Consider the following 18,932-nt stretch of genomic DNA (forward strand, 5'->3'; position numbering starts at 1 on the left):
CAACAACAAAAAACATCTTAAATAAAACTTTATTGTTTCTCGTTACATTTATTGACTGATAACATTTGACGACAGCACTTTACCCTCCGGAAAATAATATATATAATGTGTGTGTCTGAGTACAATTTGATCAAAAACATGTATCTTAGGAAGCCATGGTGTCCTCTTATACCTATTAAACCTTTTTATCTCAAGGATATAGGGAGCAGAGGAGAACAGAATGACTCAATATATTGATGTAAAATATGAAAAATAGGTTGTACATCTAGGTGGTTGAAGTTGTGACATGAATTCTACTGGTCATTACAAAATGCACCAACAAAGCTTTTAAATTTTTCACAAAACTTAGATAAAATTGAAATATAAATACACAGATGATCTAAAATAAATAACATTTTGTCCTGCTTACAAGTAGAAACATGAATCAAGGATGAAACAGTGCAGTGTTTTTGTAACAGAGGACGGAGGAAAACACAGAAGTTGGTAGTGTCACGAGAAGCTACTGCTCAGATGTGTACAACAGAGAGTCTGTGTAAAGGGAGAGTGTGAACAGTAACCTGAACTCTGGAATGATCAGGACATGACGTCCAAGTCTTTAGTGTGGAGCTCAGTCATCTTCATGCATTTATGACACATTTGTCGGTGTCTGGTTGCTGAGTTTGCGAGGAGTCTCCCGGAGTTTCTTGAGTGTGAAGAGTCTGACAGTGCTGCTCCAGATGAGTTGCAGTTGTGACAACGGAATCGCTGAAGATTGTGTTTGAAAAGACAGAGTTAAAAGTAAATGAAGAGCCCATGAGCGACTCCTGCACGGGGGATTTGGGACAGTCAGAAGAGTCTATAAGAGCGGGGTCTCTAGGGGGTTTAACAGGAGGGACGGGACCCGATTGTAGATCCTGGTTCACAGGTGGATCAGTGCTGTTGGTGTTCTCCGAGAGGGAGTCAGGCTCCACTCTGCAGTCACTGTTGACGCTGGAGCGGCGCGACGAGCCATCGGCCGTCGAAATGACGCTGCTGGCACGAGGGAGCATTTTGGTCGAGCTGACCCCTCGAACTCGACCTTCCTTTGTCAGAGGGGTGGAGAAGCAGTTGAGACACCCCGACATAGAGGAGGACTTCCCCTGCACGTACAGCACAGTGATGGGAGCGCTGACTGCAGTGTGAGCGTCGACTTTAAGCTCGGGATTTTCCGCCACCACGCCTGCTGCTTCTGATGACTGACGCATCAGTTTAGCCTTGGATCCCCTCCTGATGCTCTTTGTGCCCCTGGTGAGCCAGAAGTCCTGATTTGGCGTGGAGGTTCTGGTTTTTGGTGTGTGCTCCTGGCCCCGGGCGATGGGTAACGTGGAGGCCTTCACTTTGTCTGACGGGTCCAGAGAGGCGGCGCTGTCACAAGATTGCTGTGATGGCAGCTGTTGGACTGGGCTGCTGTTGTTTGACCAGGGCTCACTGTCCAGACTTAGGCTGTACTCTCCGCTGCTCTCACTCTGTGCTCGACTCTGGACCCCACTGACTCCTACAAAGACCAAATCAAACATCAAATCTCCAGTTCAGGAACAGGAACAGCTTCTTCCCCTCGGCCGTCAGACTGTTGAATTTGTGATCAGCCTTTGTTATTTTATTTTGTTTTAATTTTTTTTTTTACAGCACTTTATTCCAAAGCACTTACCTAGTTGGTAGGATTCCCACTGACCACTGACCATAATAATAAATTTGATTCTGAAGTTCATGATCAACTACTTTAGCTCATCCAACGATGTTTCTTCTGTTATTTCTTAATTTCAGTCACCGAGTATCGATTCCTTGCCATGACATCACGTTGCTATTTTGCCATACATTTAGATTCTTGTGTCATTTTGTTATACAGTATTTAACCAACAAGGGGCAGCAGATTCCAGCTTCCTTTTTTTTTTACTACCCACTTGCAGATTTATATGAAACAAGGTCAGGATTGCGATTTGATGGATTTACTCTAATTCCTGAGCTGGTAATACTCGTGTGGGCCGGCGGAATCCTCTAAACGAATATCCACAGAGCTTTACCGTGATTCTGCGGCTCATCGTTGTCCTCGGGTCCAGATGGTGCCGCGCTATCGTTGGAATCCTTGTCTGCAGGAAAGAACACGTTCAAAAGTTGAAGCTTTTTCCACCGGCTCCCACACTGTTGCGACGCATGCGTTTCACTGAAGGCAGGCAGTGTGAATGAAAACAAAAGCTCTACCTGTGACCCAGAGCTCAGTAACATCTGGAACATCAGCTCCAGAGCTCGTGGTGCAGCCAGATGGTGACGAGGTGGGATGAGGGTGGTGGATGGAGATGATAGATGTGGTGAGGGATGGGGTCAATGTGTCTTTAGTGTCCTCCTCCACGTCAGCCCCCGGCCCTTCCAGCTGCTCGTCTGACCATCGCTCCTCTTCAAACGGGCCAGAGGGGAACACCAAGCTGCTCAGTGCTGAGAGTTGGGATGAAGGATCGGGACACATGGGGGGCGGTGGGGTGGGGTTGAAGCAGCGGACCTTTAAATAAAGTCTTGTAATAACAGTCTTGGCCGGACTCACTCCTAAACTCACTTTTTTACTTTGGTCAGAATTTTTATTTTTATTTTTCATGGTGTATTTAGCTTCTTCGGGGCTTAAATTATCTTGTATTACTTCATAATAATAATAGTGGTGGGACTAAAATGAATCAATTACAACATTATTACGATGAATTAATTACAAAATAATAATAATAATAATTGAACAGTTTGCTCTCCAGACAACACAGAACCGTTGTAAGTACAGGAGTTCCTGGTGCACTGATCCCACTGATGCACAAGACACGTGGCAGCTAGGATGATAACAACAACAACAAACATGGAGGAATCCCTGAACAAAAGCAAACAAAAGCATCTGTTTTGTTCAGGGATGTTTTTCTCTACACAATGGCCAGGGTTTCCACTACTCTGAATGGACTTGAAGTTCTTATGTAAATATTTTCAAGACATTAAAAGAGCTTTAGTTTAAATAAGGTGATATAAAAACTTGAATATAGCCACCATCGTGATTTATTGTGCTATTGTCAAACTGATGCAAAATAAACTATATTTTGTTGTTTAAATGTATGTGTGGGTCCATCGTTTGATTCAGTAATATACCAAATTCATTGTTGTGGCAAATATTCTTATATCATTAAACTGCAATTAATTGAGATTAATTCATTACAAATTTTGTAATTTACTAGATTAATAATAATAATAATAATAAAGGAGAAAGTGGGGTGTGGCCTCTGACATTTGGCACAATGACAGCCATCCTTCCTCTCATTTAAGGTTCATTTGATGAATGATGCGATGAAATGTAGCATTGTCAAATCTATGTTTTCGGATGTTCTCTGTTGAAGTGCAGGTCCGGTGATGGCTAACTTTAGCAGGTGAATTGGCTGAGCAACTATAGCAGAGGGTGAGCAATGCAATAAGAGCCTGAGTGCATGTGATATGGCAACATTTCAGACCACAGTTTTCCTTACACATGGAACGTTGGAACAGAGTCTTGACTCTGCCTCGGTTCTTCTGCCTGCTCCTCATACGTGGAAACAGTTTCAGGGCGCCTACTCAACAGCAAGTGCATCAGACAATCGATGGATGAATGCGAGCGACGAGAAACAGGCAAAGGGTGTGGAAAGGTGGACGGGAGGAGATAAGGAAACACGCATTCAGACACAGGAAAATCACAGGAGGCAAATTCAGGAGAACATTTTGATGGTGTGGAACTGTTTTGTGCTAATTTTTATGTACTATGCTGAGCCCCATCCATGATGCTGTACACCATGAAGATGGCGAGTGACAATGACTGAGACGAAACATCCACAGAGGAGGATAACGTCAATAAAACAGCAAGTGTTTTTAAAAATACCGTAATATCCGGACTATAGAGTGCAATGGAATATTAAGAATATTAAGAAGGAAAATAGAGGTACATAAGGTTTTACATAAGGCCTACAGGCCGCAGGTTCAGTGGTGCACCAGCTTAAGAACGCTTTTCAAAACTAGTAATGAAAACGTGGGTCCAGCATCCAGAGTGAGGAAATAGCGGAAACAAGATGTATCTTCATTTATCCACGTGGCTCTCACATAGACAAGGTGCAGCTCTCCAGCCAGGATCAAGTCAGCTGCCAAAACACGACTCGCTTGTGCTCACGTCGGACTTTTGAGCCGAACACACTTTGTCTCGAGACAGCGTCTCACATCTTCTATTCACAATTTCCAACACCACTGCCATCCTCAGCGGCTGCTTCTGGATTCCAAACCTCCAGGAGATGGACTCTGTTGACAGAGCTGTGGACACGCCGGCGAAAACAGCGCATTTTAAGCACTTTAAGGGCCTCTGATTGAATCTGATTTCAGTCCATATATTAGCTGTGCTGTTCTATAAGCCGCAGGGCTCAGACCGCAAGAAAAAAGTAGTGGTGCATAGTCTGGAAATTACGGTACATACTTCCTGTAAGAAGATGTTGACTTCTGTCAGCGAGTCAGATTTATAAACATTTAAAGGGTGGTGGATCGATCACAGAATTCCATGTAGCTGAGTGAAAGGATGGTGGTGGTTGGATGCAAGTACTGTGGCAGATGAAACTCACTGCCGCGGTGCTGGGGCGAGACAACTTCCCCCGCTGAGGTGGAGCCGTCAGAGCTGACGATGGTGCCGCTATATAGCTGTGGCTCGTTGCCCTCGGCGCTCGTGGATGTGTTCTCCAGGCCGTGCTCACGGCTGCTGGACTTGATCAACTTCTTCAGCTTCAGGGTGATCCAGTTGCCTCGCCTGAGGTGGCAACAGGGAAGCGGGCAAGTCAGGCGGATGTTCAGGCCCGGACAGACGATAATAAGAAGGTCGTTCATTTTACTTGGCATGAAAAAGCCCATGTCTATCTACTTGTTACTGTTGTGACTAACCCACACTCAACCCCCTGACTGCTAAAGCTTTACATAGAGAAGGCTCCCAACCTCGCCCACATCAACTACTCCCGTCACTTGTGTCACTGTCTGGAACTGGACAGAAAATGTCAGTATTTACAATGTAATAAATACATTCAAATATGCACGCAATATTACATGTCACTACTTCTATACTGTATCAATTCACATATTGACATATATTTCTCTGTTAAACAGTAATCTGTGGAGCCACGGGTGAATTAAATCCTGACCCCTCTCCCGTCTTTGCGCCTCTTTGTGTCCACAAATGACTGACCTGCGAGGAGGCGACGGCTCGTAGAACTTGTACTGGTCCATGATCTTCTCCTCCAGCTTCTCTTTCTGCCTTCTCAGATCGTTGAGCTTGTCACTAAGCAGGTGATGGCAACATCCAGATTCTAAACACAGCTCCGACAAATACATGATATTTCTTTTTAGCGGACGGTGTTTGCTTACATATACTGGCGCTCCTCCACATGGAACAGATCTTTGCTCTCCATCGTCTGCTCCAGGAGGGTTCGGTTCTGGAGCATCAGAGTCTCAATCTGAGTGAGCAAATGTCGATTCTCTTCCTCCAGGTTTCCCTTTAGCTGACTCAGCAACTAAGCACCACACAGGTGTTTAAATCTCTGCTGCAGTCCAAACAACATCTGCCTCCCTACCTCACACTGATTGGTTAGTTTGGTGGACGAGATGTCCAGCTGCTGGTACTCCTTCTTCAGCTTGTTGAAGTCGGCCTCCAGCCAGGTGTGTTCCAGCTTGGCTTCGTTCAGCTCGCTCTTCAGCTGCTTGTGATCCGCAGTCAGAACCTCGTTGTCGTTCAGAAGCTGGCGGTACGTTTGGTTCAACCTGATGACGTGACGCATTTCGTGAACCGACCGCAAACATAAACGGACGTTTTTCGCTCAGCTCACCAGTCCTTCTCGTCCCGCAGACGGCAGCACTCTGCAGCGCTAGTTCTGTGCTGCTCCTTCTCCAGGGCCATCCTCATCTGCTCCTCCTTCAGAGCTTTCTCCAGCTCCTCCAGCTTGGACCTCTGCTGCAGCAGGCTGTTGTACCTGAACGTGAACAACAATCTCAAGTAAAAGTGTCTGGCATTGACATTTACCATCCACGTTTCCCCCACCTGTCCTGCAGGGTGCGGTGCTCCAGCTCCAGTGTGCGATGTGCGTTTTTCAGACAGCCGTGTTTCCCCAACATGGTCTCATACTCCATGGCCTGTCGTTCATGAAGGGCCGCCAGCCGCTCGTGGTCACGCAGCAGCTGCTCGTGGACACCACGTTGCTCGTCACGCTCACGCACTGCGTTCTCCCGCTCGGCCTCCATCCCGGACTGCTGCTGCTGCAGCTGAGCATTTTGCGCCATGAGGGAGGCGCTCTGTGAGTTCAGCGTCGACTTCTCCACCTGGGAGAGAACACACGGTCAGGTTTCCCTGAAGAATTACACACCAACTTAATACAAAATATAACCACTTAGTTTTGCCAAATACACTGCCTACTTTTACTCTATTGTTCTGTCTGATATTTTTTTGTGTTTTCCATAATGAATCAAGTCAGAATTACTTTAACCTTCACAAAGCATGGTCCGTTTACCATGGAATCTAGTTGAGTTAACACTTGTACTGCCTGAAAGAAATGACAAGTAAATCAGTGAAGTACCTGCAGGTTTGCGTTGTGTGTCTGCAGGGCCGTGTTGCTCTCCTGGAGTGATGCAGCTTGCCTCTGAAGAGCCAGAATCTGAGCCTGCAGACTGTCGGACTGGTTCTCCAGTTGCCTCACATGAGCTTGAACTGCCTGGCGTTCAGCTTCTAGAGTGGCATTCTGCAGGAGGGAAAACAGGCAACTTTGTTTGGAAACCTGGCAGCATGAAGATGTAACAGATGGACATGAAAGTGCTCACTCACGTTCCTCTCCACTTCAATAAGATGGTCCTTCAGTTTCAGTAGTTCTTTGGTGGCCTCATGGCTTTCACGCAGCATCTCACTCATGGCTCGTCCTGACTCCTTTGGAGGTGGAGTCCTAGTTGCCCCTGTCTCCTCCTCCTCTTGCCGCTGCTGCAAAGCCTCATAGCTTAGTCTCACCTGTGTGGAATCATTTCATTGATTCATCCACCTCCTTATCGAAGCATCTTTATACGAGTTACCGCCTTGAGCTCCTGGCGAAGCTGCTGGTTCAGATTGGACGACTCCTGCAGACGTGCCTCCAGAGAGGCCATCTTGTCCTCTTTAATCTGAAGCGACTTCTTCAGAGAAAGTTCCAGTTGAGACTCCAGCATCTTGAACCTGCCATGCGGAGAGGAGGATCATTTAAAAACAGTCCTTGGCAAAGACCTGAGGCACACCTGAGGTCACCTGTTGTCAGTGGCGCTGTGCTGCTGTTTGCTCTCCTGGTTGACAAGCTTCACCTCCAGCTGATGAGCAAGACTTTCCAACTCATTGTCTTTCTGTTGGGTCTTCAGCTTCTCACTAACAAGCTCCTGTTCAAAAAGAAGTTCATACTTCATCTTGAATTCATTTACCAGCAGCTGAGAGAGATTTGCATCAGGTGGGAGCAGTGAGTGACCCAGAAGATTCTATTCTATAACAGCACCCTCGCAGTTCAGACATGACCCCTCTGAAAAACCATCATATAGTGAAAAGTATTTAACAGTAATAAACACAACGATCAAAAGATTGATGCTTGCTTGTTGAGTACAATACAAACCTAGTGGATTCTGCCGCTGTGTGACACCCGAAACATAAACAACCATCAACGTTAGTTTATTATTATTTTTTAAACAGTACTTTCCCAGGGACTGATGCATGTACATGTTAGTCAGAGAAGTTATGCAACAGGAGCCTCCTCACACTCATGGAAGTCAGTGTGTGACTACTCACCTCTCTGAGGTTGACCAGGGTTCTCTGGTCGATGGCAGCTTGTTTGGTCAGTTCTCTGTGGTCTCTCTCGAGGCCTTTGACTCGCTCAGCGGTTTCTCTCAATGATTCTACCTCCTTCACGAGGAGACGCATCTCCCGCTCCAGGCCAGTCATGCAGACGTTTCTGCTGTCTAAATTGGCTTCCTGGATTTCAGTCTGCGAGACAAATGAAAAGTGGATTTAGTCCATATTTACCAAAACCAGTCAGCCTGAAGAAGCTACCTGCTGCCGCAGTCGCCTGTTCTCTTTCTCCAGCAGCCTTTTATCCTTCTCCAGACTCGTGTTTTCTTGCTCCAGGTTCAGCTTCTCCACTTCCATTTGCTCAAGACGCCGTGCTGACACCCGGAGCTCCTCCAACGTGGAATGCAGGGTCTGGTTCTCTGCTTCCAGCTCCTGAATTTCAGCTTCAAGGTGCTGCACCTTCCGTTCTGATGACGTGAGAGAACATTGTTAAAGTGGCCTATGGGAGGTCACAGAATATTTAGCTCAGTGTCTGACAGAGCCCACCAGTGTTGTCCAGTGACGTCTGAAGATGCTGATTCAGTGAATCCAGGTTTCTACATTTGGCTTCCAGCCTTTGCATTTGCTTGTTGGCGTAACAGTAGCGCGTCGGCAGAGCTGGCAACACATCGTCGTGCCTGGGGAAGCTGGAGTCATGTGATGCAACACAACCATGATGATGCCTGTTTTGACTTTGTTCCAGAATTTCCACGTCAGATATCAGTTCTTGGAAATGATCACAACTACTTCCACCGTCCAGCTGTCTCATGTCCGGACACTCTTGCCGGCTGTTTTTGATATCTCCGTTCATCGTCTCGGGTGTGCTGCCTTCTGAGCAGGGTGCTACTAACATGAGTTCAGGGTTTGTTCCGTTGCATGTGTGGAAGCTTTGGCTCTCGGGGCAGACCGGCTCCCTGCCGTTGTTGGCACTTTTAGCCTGCTCTGAACCGCGCACGGATGCCACCCTGAGATCCTCTATGGTCCTCAGCAGACTCTGGTTCTCTTTTTCAAGCTTCAGCAGCCGACTTCGTGCGCGCTCACTCACTTCCTCGCTTAGAGTCTGGTGACCTTTGTAGAAAAGAAAAGTCGAAACCTCAACCGTCTCACATTTGATTATTCCAAAAAAAAAAAAAAACATTTTTCATGTTTACTTGCACATATCATTATCCATCCTTACATCTTTGAAGCTCTTACTTACTCTGTGGGCTGTCTGTGGTTTTGGAGAGCTGCTCCAACTCCCAGCCGAGGTGCTGGGATTCTTCCATGCTTCTCCTCTGAGCCAAACACAGAGACAAGTTTTCTTCCTGGAGCTCTTCAATACGCTTCCGATCCGCTTCCCTCTCCTGGTGAAAGCAATACTATCAGCATGATAGCATTCATTTGAAGCACACATTTGACATCCGTTTTAGAGAACCAACTTGCTCCAAATCGTGGATCTGGGCCTTCAGCAACAAACTTTGCTTCTCCAGATGATGGATTTTGTCAGAGCGGGCTCGCCAGCCTTCCAACTGGTCCTCCAGCACCTCTTTGGTCTCTTGTAAAACCCGGTTGTCCTCCTTTAGCTCCTACATGTATCACACAAAAAAGACTTTGTAGTACAGTGAAGATATAAAGTTTGAGCTGAGTGTGTCTACCTCCACTTTGGCCTTGAAAAACTCAATCTTGTGCAGCTGCTCCCTATAGCGTCCCACTTCGCTCTCCAACTTGTCCGCCTTGATGGCTCTTTCTCTTAAAGAATCCAGTTCATCCCGGTAGGTACGAGCTGCTCGGGCGTCCACCAGAAGCTGGGAGTTCTAAAGTCAGTTCACAAAGTCAAAGCCCATTACTTTTGATAGAATTTATGGAGACGTGCGCCTTTAATTCTCAACTCGTCTGTCTGGCAGTGGTGACACGTGAGGGTCGTACATCATTTTTTATCAGGTTGCTTCTCAGGTGTGAAGTCACTTCAGCATCGCTTCTAAGTTTGTGACTCCAAATGATTAATTCCCATCTCCTGCCGTGGGGATCTGATCCACTTTCACCTCATGTGTCCGGAGATAGAGGTGGGCGATATGATGTCATTAAATCATGACAACCAACGAGAGGAGATCATGTGGATTCGCTGACATTCTTTCAGTAAACTATACTGTAGAGCTCCAGCGTGTTGGTGCGCTGATCTGTCCGTCAGTCAAAGCAGCGCTGCTGTGGTGCGCGGCGCTCCTCTTCCCACATACTCACAGCAAAGAAGCCGCTCACATGCGCAACTTCCAACTGTTTTTAAACCTGATAACGCCTCTATTTTGACCACACACTTTCACGACAGAACGATGGAGGGAGGGATCCTCGTCGGACCCGCGATGCCAAAGACTGTCTGCACCGCAGATTTAACAGAGCTGTCGTGACGTCTCACTTCAAAACTTTATTGATATTCATGGACTGTCGAAGTTTACTTTGTGGTTTAAAAGTAAATGCACATCAAAATAAATGTGCTCCAAAATGTGAAGTGAGAAAGAATAATTGTTTTTTTATGAAGCAAGTTCAGGCAAAGAAGGCTAAGGATTTGTCTGGAAACTCAAAACTACAATGAAATCATGCAAAAGACAAGTAATAAAATCAAAACAGTTGTTTAAAGTAAGTAAATAAACAGATGATATATTATTTTATATTTTGCCATATTGTCCATGCCTTTCTGGACACATTTGAAACAAATATTTTTTCTGCTATTTGGCAAAATAACAACCAAGTGTCAGTAGCTACAGTTTTGTTTTTTACAAATGAATAGGGGTTTTCTAAACAAGTGCACCAAAGCCGAAGTTCCTTTGGTGGTGTGCCTCAGGCTTTTTTCAATGAACCAAGGGTGCCGTGGCATGAAAAACACTGACCTAATGTACATTAATAATGGTAAGGCACAATATTTTCATTTTGTTATCATAGGCAGTTAAGCTAAACGGTTCTTTCCCTGTAAATGATTCAGTGTTTACATACCTTGAAAACCACTACTTGAAAACAAGACTAGACTAAGGCTAATGATACACAGCCCACCACTAGTTTGGGGCGAAAACACGACATTAGAAGATGTTTAAATAGGATCACATGCTTTGGTGAGGTCAGTTTGAAATGGCCTCCAAACATGGCATGTGCTGCTTTAATCTGCTGATTCGGCTTGTAGGTTGATATGAGAGAAATCTTTAATCTTGTCTTGTGTCGCGTCCAAACCTCTTGCTGGATCCTCTTCAGCTCCAGTCGCATGTTTTCCAGTTCATGTCTGCAGTCCAGCATCTGTTCGTTCTTCTCCTCACTGAAACCGAGCAAGCAGGTGTAGAGGTTTCACTTCTAGACACGTTGATGTCTGATTTCTATTGACTCTACCTCTACAGGAGTTTTGCTCTGGGAAAAATACCATTGTAACTTCCTGCACTCAAACATAAAAGCGCAACCTTTGAAAACCCTTAACTTTCAGGCTATGAATATGTACAAAATGTTATTGAACGGAGGAGCCAATGGAAGCGCAGAGGAATATATAAAGAGAATAGACTTGACTTAATGGCTTCGTAAGATATTGTGTTTGCTCAGCAGAGTCCAGCAGGGGAATCTAAACATCACGAGGAGAGAGGACAATACAGCAGCGCTTAAGGAGATGGCCGGTGAATGGTGGCTGGGCCATGGTTAGTGTGCCAGGGTGAGTGTGCATGTGGTTTTCGGAAATGAAGCGCCTATGTGGGTCAATAGCTGAGCACCGCCATGGAACTCGCCATTAATGTGGGCCAAACCCCCCCAGGGCATCTCTTATCCGGAGCGCTGGCTCTCTTTCATCCCCTCTCTGTTGGAAGGACCCCAGAGAACATGCTGCCCAACTCTAAAGCCAGCCACAGCAGCAACGTAGTAATACACACTCGAATAACTGGGAAGAACTTTTTCAATCGATGTGGATAAACAGAACTAAATGGTGTCAGTCAGGGTAGATTGGTATTGATAAAGATATCTGGAGCTGCTTGTCTGATGGGGTGTTGCTTCCAGTGCTGGCTGCCTTCACTCTGCCCTCCTTTCCAAACGATTGAGTCAAAGTATTCTGTCCTCGAGTTTCTGCAACTACTCTGAGCCACCAACAGATTGAAACTTTGCAATTTAATTTCAGATCAAAAAACGATTAAAAAAAAGAAAAATCCACGCACTGGATTCAAGTCACAACCTAGGTTTTACTAAACCCACCTTTGTTCATCGCATTTGAGGGGAGGAAATAGTTTTTAAACAGAGATATACAAAGTTGCCCTCAGGATCAATACAGTTTTCTCATTCTGATATAGGTTCAGCCAGTCATATTTATCTAATCTGAGGGAAACTTGTGTGCTCTTCTGCATTCTGAGAAGATTCACCGATTCACACAGACACAAACATGACTGATGCATGACCCAGACCCACTGCAACAGTAGGCCAAACAAGACTTCACAATCATGGCAAATATAAGTGTTGGTGAAGGTAAAGTGAAGGTGAAGGACCCTATTTTCTCCCATGAAACAACAGACTCTAAGATTATACTACACCAGCGCACACTGAGATCTAATATATAAATATATGAGGGTAATCATGACGATATTCTGAAGTAAAGGATGTGAATTTAAGTAAAAAAATATGTGAAGAAAAGCTATTTACTATAAGGTAAGTATCATTTCACTTTATGAGAGGAGACGTGAAGAATCTGTTTATGAGATTAAACGTATATAATCATCAAAAACTACATTAAATTCATTGTTCAAAGCAGATACTTGAAAAATGAAAAAACAAAGTAATATTGACAACAGACCAAAAATAGTAAGAGATGTGCTTAAAAAATACTAAAGGGTATCTTGATAGAGACATGTAGAGAAGACTAATACATGAATAAATATTATATCAGTCAATTTACTTAAGAATTTATCACTCATTTGTTACACAGTATATGTTTGAGCCTCCATGCAAAATACCGTGTCATCTTTGGCATTTTGTAAATAGAAAATACATTTTGACAATGGCTATCACATCTCCTTCACTCCTTATTTTAAATTTGGTTGTAATTTTTAGAAATATGTTCCACTCCATATTGCTTGGTTTGCTGTCTCTGACCACCAAGTGTATGTTAAAACATGCATAATGCCGTCTAGTTTTTGTTTACACAAGCTAGAAAATTGGCGACTTGGAATAAGGAAGCAGATGAAAAGCAGCGATTTGCGCTGCACACTCACAGCTCCTGCCTGAGCCTTCTGATTTTGGCCTTGAAGTCAGCCAGCTCCACAGCTAAATGCTGCTGCGTCCCTGGCTGCTGTTGCTGCGTGCCAGGGGAGTAACCAGAGCACTGTGGGTTCGATGGGCATCCCAGCAAGGAGACCACACCATCTTTTTCCTGGGTGAGCTCCACTATTGTCTGCAAAGACAAATGAAAGCACTTTTTAAAATACACATCTTTAGGTTAGTTTGTAGCTCATATGTCATTTATAATGTAGAATTAAATATTAAAACATAACTAAAAACGTTCAAAAAGAACAGTCACAGAATGAACAATAATCTCAGTCATGCTTGTAGAGCAAATGCCTCAGAGCCAAACTCAGATGAAATAAGTCGTATCTTGCTTCGGAAATTCACAGATGAAATGAGTTGCTGAAATGCTTCTACTAAAGGAAGAAGTACATCATTAAACTTTTGTTGGATCCTTAACATTCATCCATTCGCGCACATGTGACTCCCTCTATCATCTACCTAACTGCTCACTTTAAATCTATTTCTCTGTTCTGTCTTAAACATAATTCTAGTGACAGAATTAGAGCAGCTAGTTTTTCCTCTTCACCTTAAGAAGTGAAAGTAAAGACTTGCTTACCTGCAGATGGGCGTCTCTTTGGTCCAGCAGATGTTTAAGCTGCACAGCCATGTTCCTCGCCAGGGTCTCAAGCTCATCTGCGTGCAAGTCACTGGACTCCAACCACTGGAGATCTAACATGTTCTCCTGACTGTGGGTCAGCTGGCGCAATATGAGCGCATGGTTACTTGGTTGTGATATTTGATTTTTGACAAATAGAGTGAAAGATGTCACTAAAGAACATATATGTTTACAACAAAAATGAGAATCTAGCATCAAAAATGGATCAGTTTACATGTCTGCCCCCTCTGTGACACTCCAGGTCACTGATCATCATATTAAGAAGTCGATACAAACAATGAAGCATGAGTGATGAATCAATATACAGCTTAAGTGAGCAGCATTTTGTATTGGATGTTTCTTTTTGATTTTTAAAGTGATACATATTTTCAGCCGCTAATAAGAATAATAATGTTCATCTTTTAAATAAACAGAAATAGTTATATAAGCAAAGGTTCCAATAATATTTGATAGACCATGAGCACAATATGTGCGGCTCTAGAACATTTGAAAACGGGTCTGCGCATTCACTTCATGTTAAGTTGTGGCAGCCATCATAAGACCCATGAATTCTCTGAGTGCAGGACCTGCCCTGCCATTCTCTTTATAGAGACACGTAAACATAAAAGCATCCAGGAGGATCTTTGCCTGTTAGCTGAGAAAACCCAGACATACCTCCTGAATATGCACAGCGATGGCAGCTTTAGTGTCGAAGTCTAGCGTCTGAATCCTCTCGATGTACTCCTCCTTCTTTTCACACTGAACACAAAACAGACACTCTTGCATCCGGACACTGTTCTGAATGTAGCAACAACTTAGAATCCTACCTGAACAGCGCATCCCAACAGCAACAGCAGAAGCCTTTTCATCTCGTCCAGACCTTGTTCTGCCACGGATTTGAAATAAATCAGATCAAGTATTTTGATGCCCCAGAATTTAAGCACTGGCTGTCCAATTTGGGTCGTCACAGTCTCATACAAGTCAAGTGACCAGGCCGAGTGCAATTTCAAAGAACTCAATCCCATATAAACTATGTTTAACATGCAACATCTACTTCCTCTGAAGGCACATGTTAAGATCATAAGACAATGTTTGCTTTATTAGTCCATTGAGGGGAAATTCTGAATGGACAGCAGCAGAAAACACAGTCATAACTGTATTGTATGTTTATTGCATTTGTATTGTATTGAACAGTTAGTGCTGTAGGAAGGAAGGACCTTTGACACCTCTCCTTCACACACTTAAGGGTGGATTCAGTGAGTGTATGTCGGAGAGGGTGGAAGTTGTTGAAAATTAAAATTAAATTAAAAGAATACAAAATAAATGTAAGTACATTTCAGTATTGTTCTGAAGCATAACCCACAGCATTCCTACTGGAAATGAAGGGACTGGATAAAGTGAGCTTCTTATTAAAAATACAGTCCTATATGGTCTTCCTCAGACATGACTCTGACGTTTGCAGGTGACTTGTCAACATTTCATGTACTGACACATGACAGTTCAGTTTCACACATCATTTCAGCTTTGTTCGTCTTTAGCCCCCAATTCTGCAGTTTAAACTACTGATCTCAGGAGGACCTGTGTCGTTGCTGCAGTTACATGCATTTTATTCAGCTGTGTGAGTCCATTGCCATTAAGATGAGAAACCTCCACAATGATGCCCAACTCATGTAACTTCTTCTTTACTATTAAGGTGTAATTCAACTCACCTGAGCATCCTGACTAGGATGCTTTAACTACTCCAAACGTTTTTCCACAAATTAGCCACATTCAAAGTTGTAGAAGAGTGGACGATAAACTAGATGTTACATGGCATGTTTGGGGTAACGTACCACAGTAGGGAGTCTTTGTCAGCAGCGACACATTCGGTACTGGAATCATGATCAGTTGCCTCAGATGATCCTGCACAGAGAAACAAATGCACCATTTAAGGAAGACAAGAAAAAGAAAAGTAAAGAAACAGCTTCACTTGACCACCAGGTTTGGGTTCACAGGGACACAAGTTTTAAAACACAGCAGGTGCTTGGGCTCACGCATGCATTCGGAAACAAAAATGGGTGGATGATTTCATACATTTAATACATTCAAGTGATGAAGTTTGAAATACGTTGCTTGGGTTAAGAGTGAACTGGTTAATTTTGTCATTATAATGTGGATATAATGTGGAACTGGACCTGCCTGGACCTCTGTGGTTAAACATAAGAAAATGTTGACTTGAGATTCAGCAGTTTTAGCCCTAAATAACCACTGAAAGAACTGTGTCATCTGGACAGAAGAAAACAAAGGAGGGCTCAGGAATAGAAAACACTGACAAAACAGATTCATTAAATAACTTTGCTGTCAATAACTTATTGGATTCAAACTGCGTTTGGTCGCTCAGGCTTGTGTGGACCGATTTCACAGATGTTGCTGCGCTGCATATTTAGGCCATGAGTCTTAGGCGGGACGCGCAGATCTGCCAGCCATCGAGTGTTTCAGACGATCAGGCTGTCCAGAGCGTGACTGTGTGCGGCCAGCACTTTTAAGCCTTTTCATCGATCCCGAACATGTCATGTAAAACCAGGGCATCGTGACTCACCAGATAATAAGTCTTGATCTGCTGCACCAGGAAGTTGAGGTTCTTCACTTTATGGCTCGGATCTCTGGTCGCCTTGTTGGCAGCCTTTGGTGACGGAGGGTTTCTTGAGAAAATAAACACGTTTAGACAGTGTGACCTCTTTTCCATTCAGACACCTGCTGTTGTTACTCAGCCAAACGTGGCGACAAAGAATCCTTTTAGATGAATTCCTCGGCATGGATTTACTGAAATCTAGAAATGAAGTGTAGCACGCTATTGTGTTATTGTAATGGAGTCTGAATAAAGGAGAATAATTGACACATTGTCTCTTATTAAGAAGCTGAATATTACAGTTATCAGACTCAAACACCATCATCATTGATATATATATGACATTTACGTCTCTTGCTGTCTGTGATGAAGGACATATTTCTGTCGACCCATCTGTGTCCCACTGAATACAAGCAACAGAGACATAATCTCAAAGGGTCTCCCAATCCGAGGGATTATCCCGCCTCGCCCCCCTCCTCTCTCCCACACTGCAGCATTGTTTTGCATGAGGAGCTGCTTCCTGGGACCTTTGGGGGAGCTAAGTGGGATGAATGGATACCCTGGACTCAGGGTGGCTAGACAGAATTATCTACAGTGTCACCATTCTGTACCTTTTCTTCACAAATCTGAGGATTATTACATCTGTAGTGGCCACAGGACTCCAACAAGCTTCATCAACAACTATCTATCCATCCACTAACTTCAACTTTATGCTGTCAGATGGTCTTGATGTTTTTTGAAGGGTGAGGGAGACTCATCGGAACATACGGCACTCAAAACTTAATCCCTTAAATAGCATCTTGACAAAATCTGTCCCTCTAGTCTTGACGCACATCCTTCAGGCTCACCAGCTAATTGATAGGGACCTTTTCACGTCTGCTATTTATTTCTTTGTTTTTATAAAAATGTGACTTTATGACAATTGAATGGAACACGCTCACATTTCATACAGCAAGATTAAGTTCATAATATCAGCTGGTGTTTGTTTTAATATTACTACATATGAGGAAGAACTATTTTTCGACACACAATATGTATCTTGATTTTTTTGTACGACTGCTTACCTCTGCGCCCCATGAATTCATTAACAATATTTTATACTTACTGTACTGTTATAAAAATGCATTTAAAATCATTACATGAATAAGCTTGTTGCTTTTACCTCAGTTGTTCAGCTTGCATGTTGCCATTAACTACGAGTGACAATAAACGTCAACTTTGGCAACATAGAAATCTTCATTTTCAACTTCATAACTTGGAGTTATGAATGTGAGCTCATCTTTTAACTAATAGAGACTATGGAAATGAACGTTTTTGCAATAACTTACATTTGGTTCATGACGTCATTCAGGAATATTCCATCCATTAACTCGGGAAAGTCCAGGTGGACGCTGCCATCAGGTGGGAGAAACGTCTTCACCTGTTAGAAAGCAGAATAGAGGGGACGCTTTGATGATCAGAACTGGCTTTCTTAGGAAGCTATTCAAATGAATTATTTTATTAACAGTACAACCTGCGAAATGTATTACCATTTTTTTCCCATCTATAGCAACACGCTCGCTCCATTTTAATAAACAAGAATTTGTAAATTCAATAAAGTGCACATTTGCTTGAATCTCGAAAAATAAAACAAAAATAATAAAGTGAATTTCCATGATAAATATAAGTACATAAAGTGTAAGTCAGTAGACTGCACATTTGCTTGAATCTCGAAAAATAAAATAAAAATAATAAAGTGAATTTCCATGATAAATTTAAGTCCATAAAATGTAAGTTAATAAAATGCCGGGTTCACGTAACAGCACCAATAAAAATGAACATTATTAAATGAATAAAGTGTATTATCCAGGTCCATATGTGATAAGCGACTGAGTACAAATCCGACATAATAAACAACAAAATAAGAGCGACACGGTGACTTACCCACGTGACGAGAGGACTCAACATGAATTGATCCCGACAGGGCAGAAACACCCCACTCTCCATTGTGAATTCAGTTTGTTTTACCCTTCAGATTTCAAATCCCCAGTGAGTCAGTTCCGAAAAGTCCACTCTTCGTTCCGCACAAGTGCACATCTCGGATGTTTTCGTTCGCGCCATCCCTTCGTCCCTTGAACTTGACCAGCCGTTGCTCAAGTTAGTTATGTTGCATAAACAAATGACCGCAGCGTCAGCGTTTAAAGCGCGACCAGTTGTGCGTAACGAACGTCCTGCTGCTCCTGTGATGCGAAGACATCGACCATCGGCCCCGCCTCCTCCTCCGGAGCCGCCTATCAGATCACAGAGTTGTGATGCCCCGCGCATCTCCACCTTCCCAGAGGTCCAGGAGACTCCGTCTCAGAAATCCACACCCTTCAATAGTCAAGCATTTTATTCCCCTGATGTCTTCTTTAAAACATCTATGATCACCCCGTTACCATGACAACAACCCTCCCCCATCTTGCACAGTTTTTTTTAAATACACTGAGCAACTAAAACTATGGAAGCCCATTTCCGCCAGGTAAAAAAAAAAAAAGAAAAACTCGGAGAAAACCAAGAAAAAAAACAAACCTCACCAAGCAAAAAAAAAAAAAAAAAAAAATTTTTGCTTGGTGATT

General features: G+C 43.6%; 1 protein-coding gene across 1 annotated transcript; it reads right to left on the reverse strand.

The window, feature by feature from the left end:
* Positions 1-27: 27 nt before the first annotated feature.
* Positions 28-18,553, reverse strand: LOC128753447 (girdin-like). The gene is made up of 29 exons (XM_053855160.1): positions 18,259-18,553; positions 17,664-17,755; positions 16,306-16,408; positions 15,560-15,629; positions 14,555-14,613; positions 14,403-14,486; positions 13,689-13,829; positions 13,060-13,238; positions 11,057-11,138; positions 9,496-9,654; positions 9,280-9,426; positions 9,060-9,204; positions 8,369-8,929; positions 8,084-8,289; positions 7,823-8,017; positions 7,298-7,422; positions 7,090-7,228; positions 6,851-7,027; positions 6,606-6,767; positions 6,074-6,351; positions 5,862-6,005; positions 5,610-5,796; positions 5,404-5,549; positions 5,225-5,317; positions 4,614-4,795; positions 3,504-3,584; positions 2,218-2,448; positions 2,040-2,105; positions 28-1,513 (listed from the first exon to the last, which is right to left on the reverse strand). The coding sequence occupies exons 1-29, from the start codon at positions 18,319-18,321 to the stop codon at positions 618-620; spliced, it is 5,193 nt and encodes a 1,730-aa protein (XP_053711135.1). The 5' UTR covers positions 18,322-18,553; the 3' UTR covers positions 28-617.
* Positions 18,554-18,932: the final 379 nt, after the last annotated feature.

Source organism: Synchiropus splendidus, chromosome 2 (assembly GCF_027744825.2).
Source record: "Synchiropus splendidus isolate RoL2022-P1 chromosome 2, RoL_Sspl_1.0, whole genome shotgun sequence".
NCBI lineage: Eukaryota > Metazoa > Chordata > Actinopteri > Syngnathiformes > Callionymidae > Synchiropus > Synchiropus splendidus.

Coding starts and splice junctions, on each gene's coding strand:
- LOC128753447 (XM_053855160.1), bottom strand. CDS start 18,321: ATGGAGAGTGGGGTGTTTCTGCCCTGTCGGGATCAATTCATGTTGAGT. Junction 7,028..7,089: donor TTCGCCAGGAGCTCAAGGCG/GTAACTCGTATA, acceptor GATTCCACACAG/GTGAGACTAAGCTATGAGGC. Junction 5,550..5,609: donor AACTAACCAATCAGTGTGAG/GTAGGGAGGCAG, acceptor TGTGGTGCTTAG/TTGCTGAGTCAGCTAAAGGG.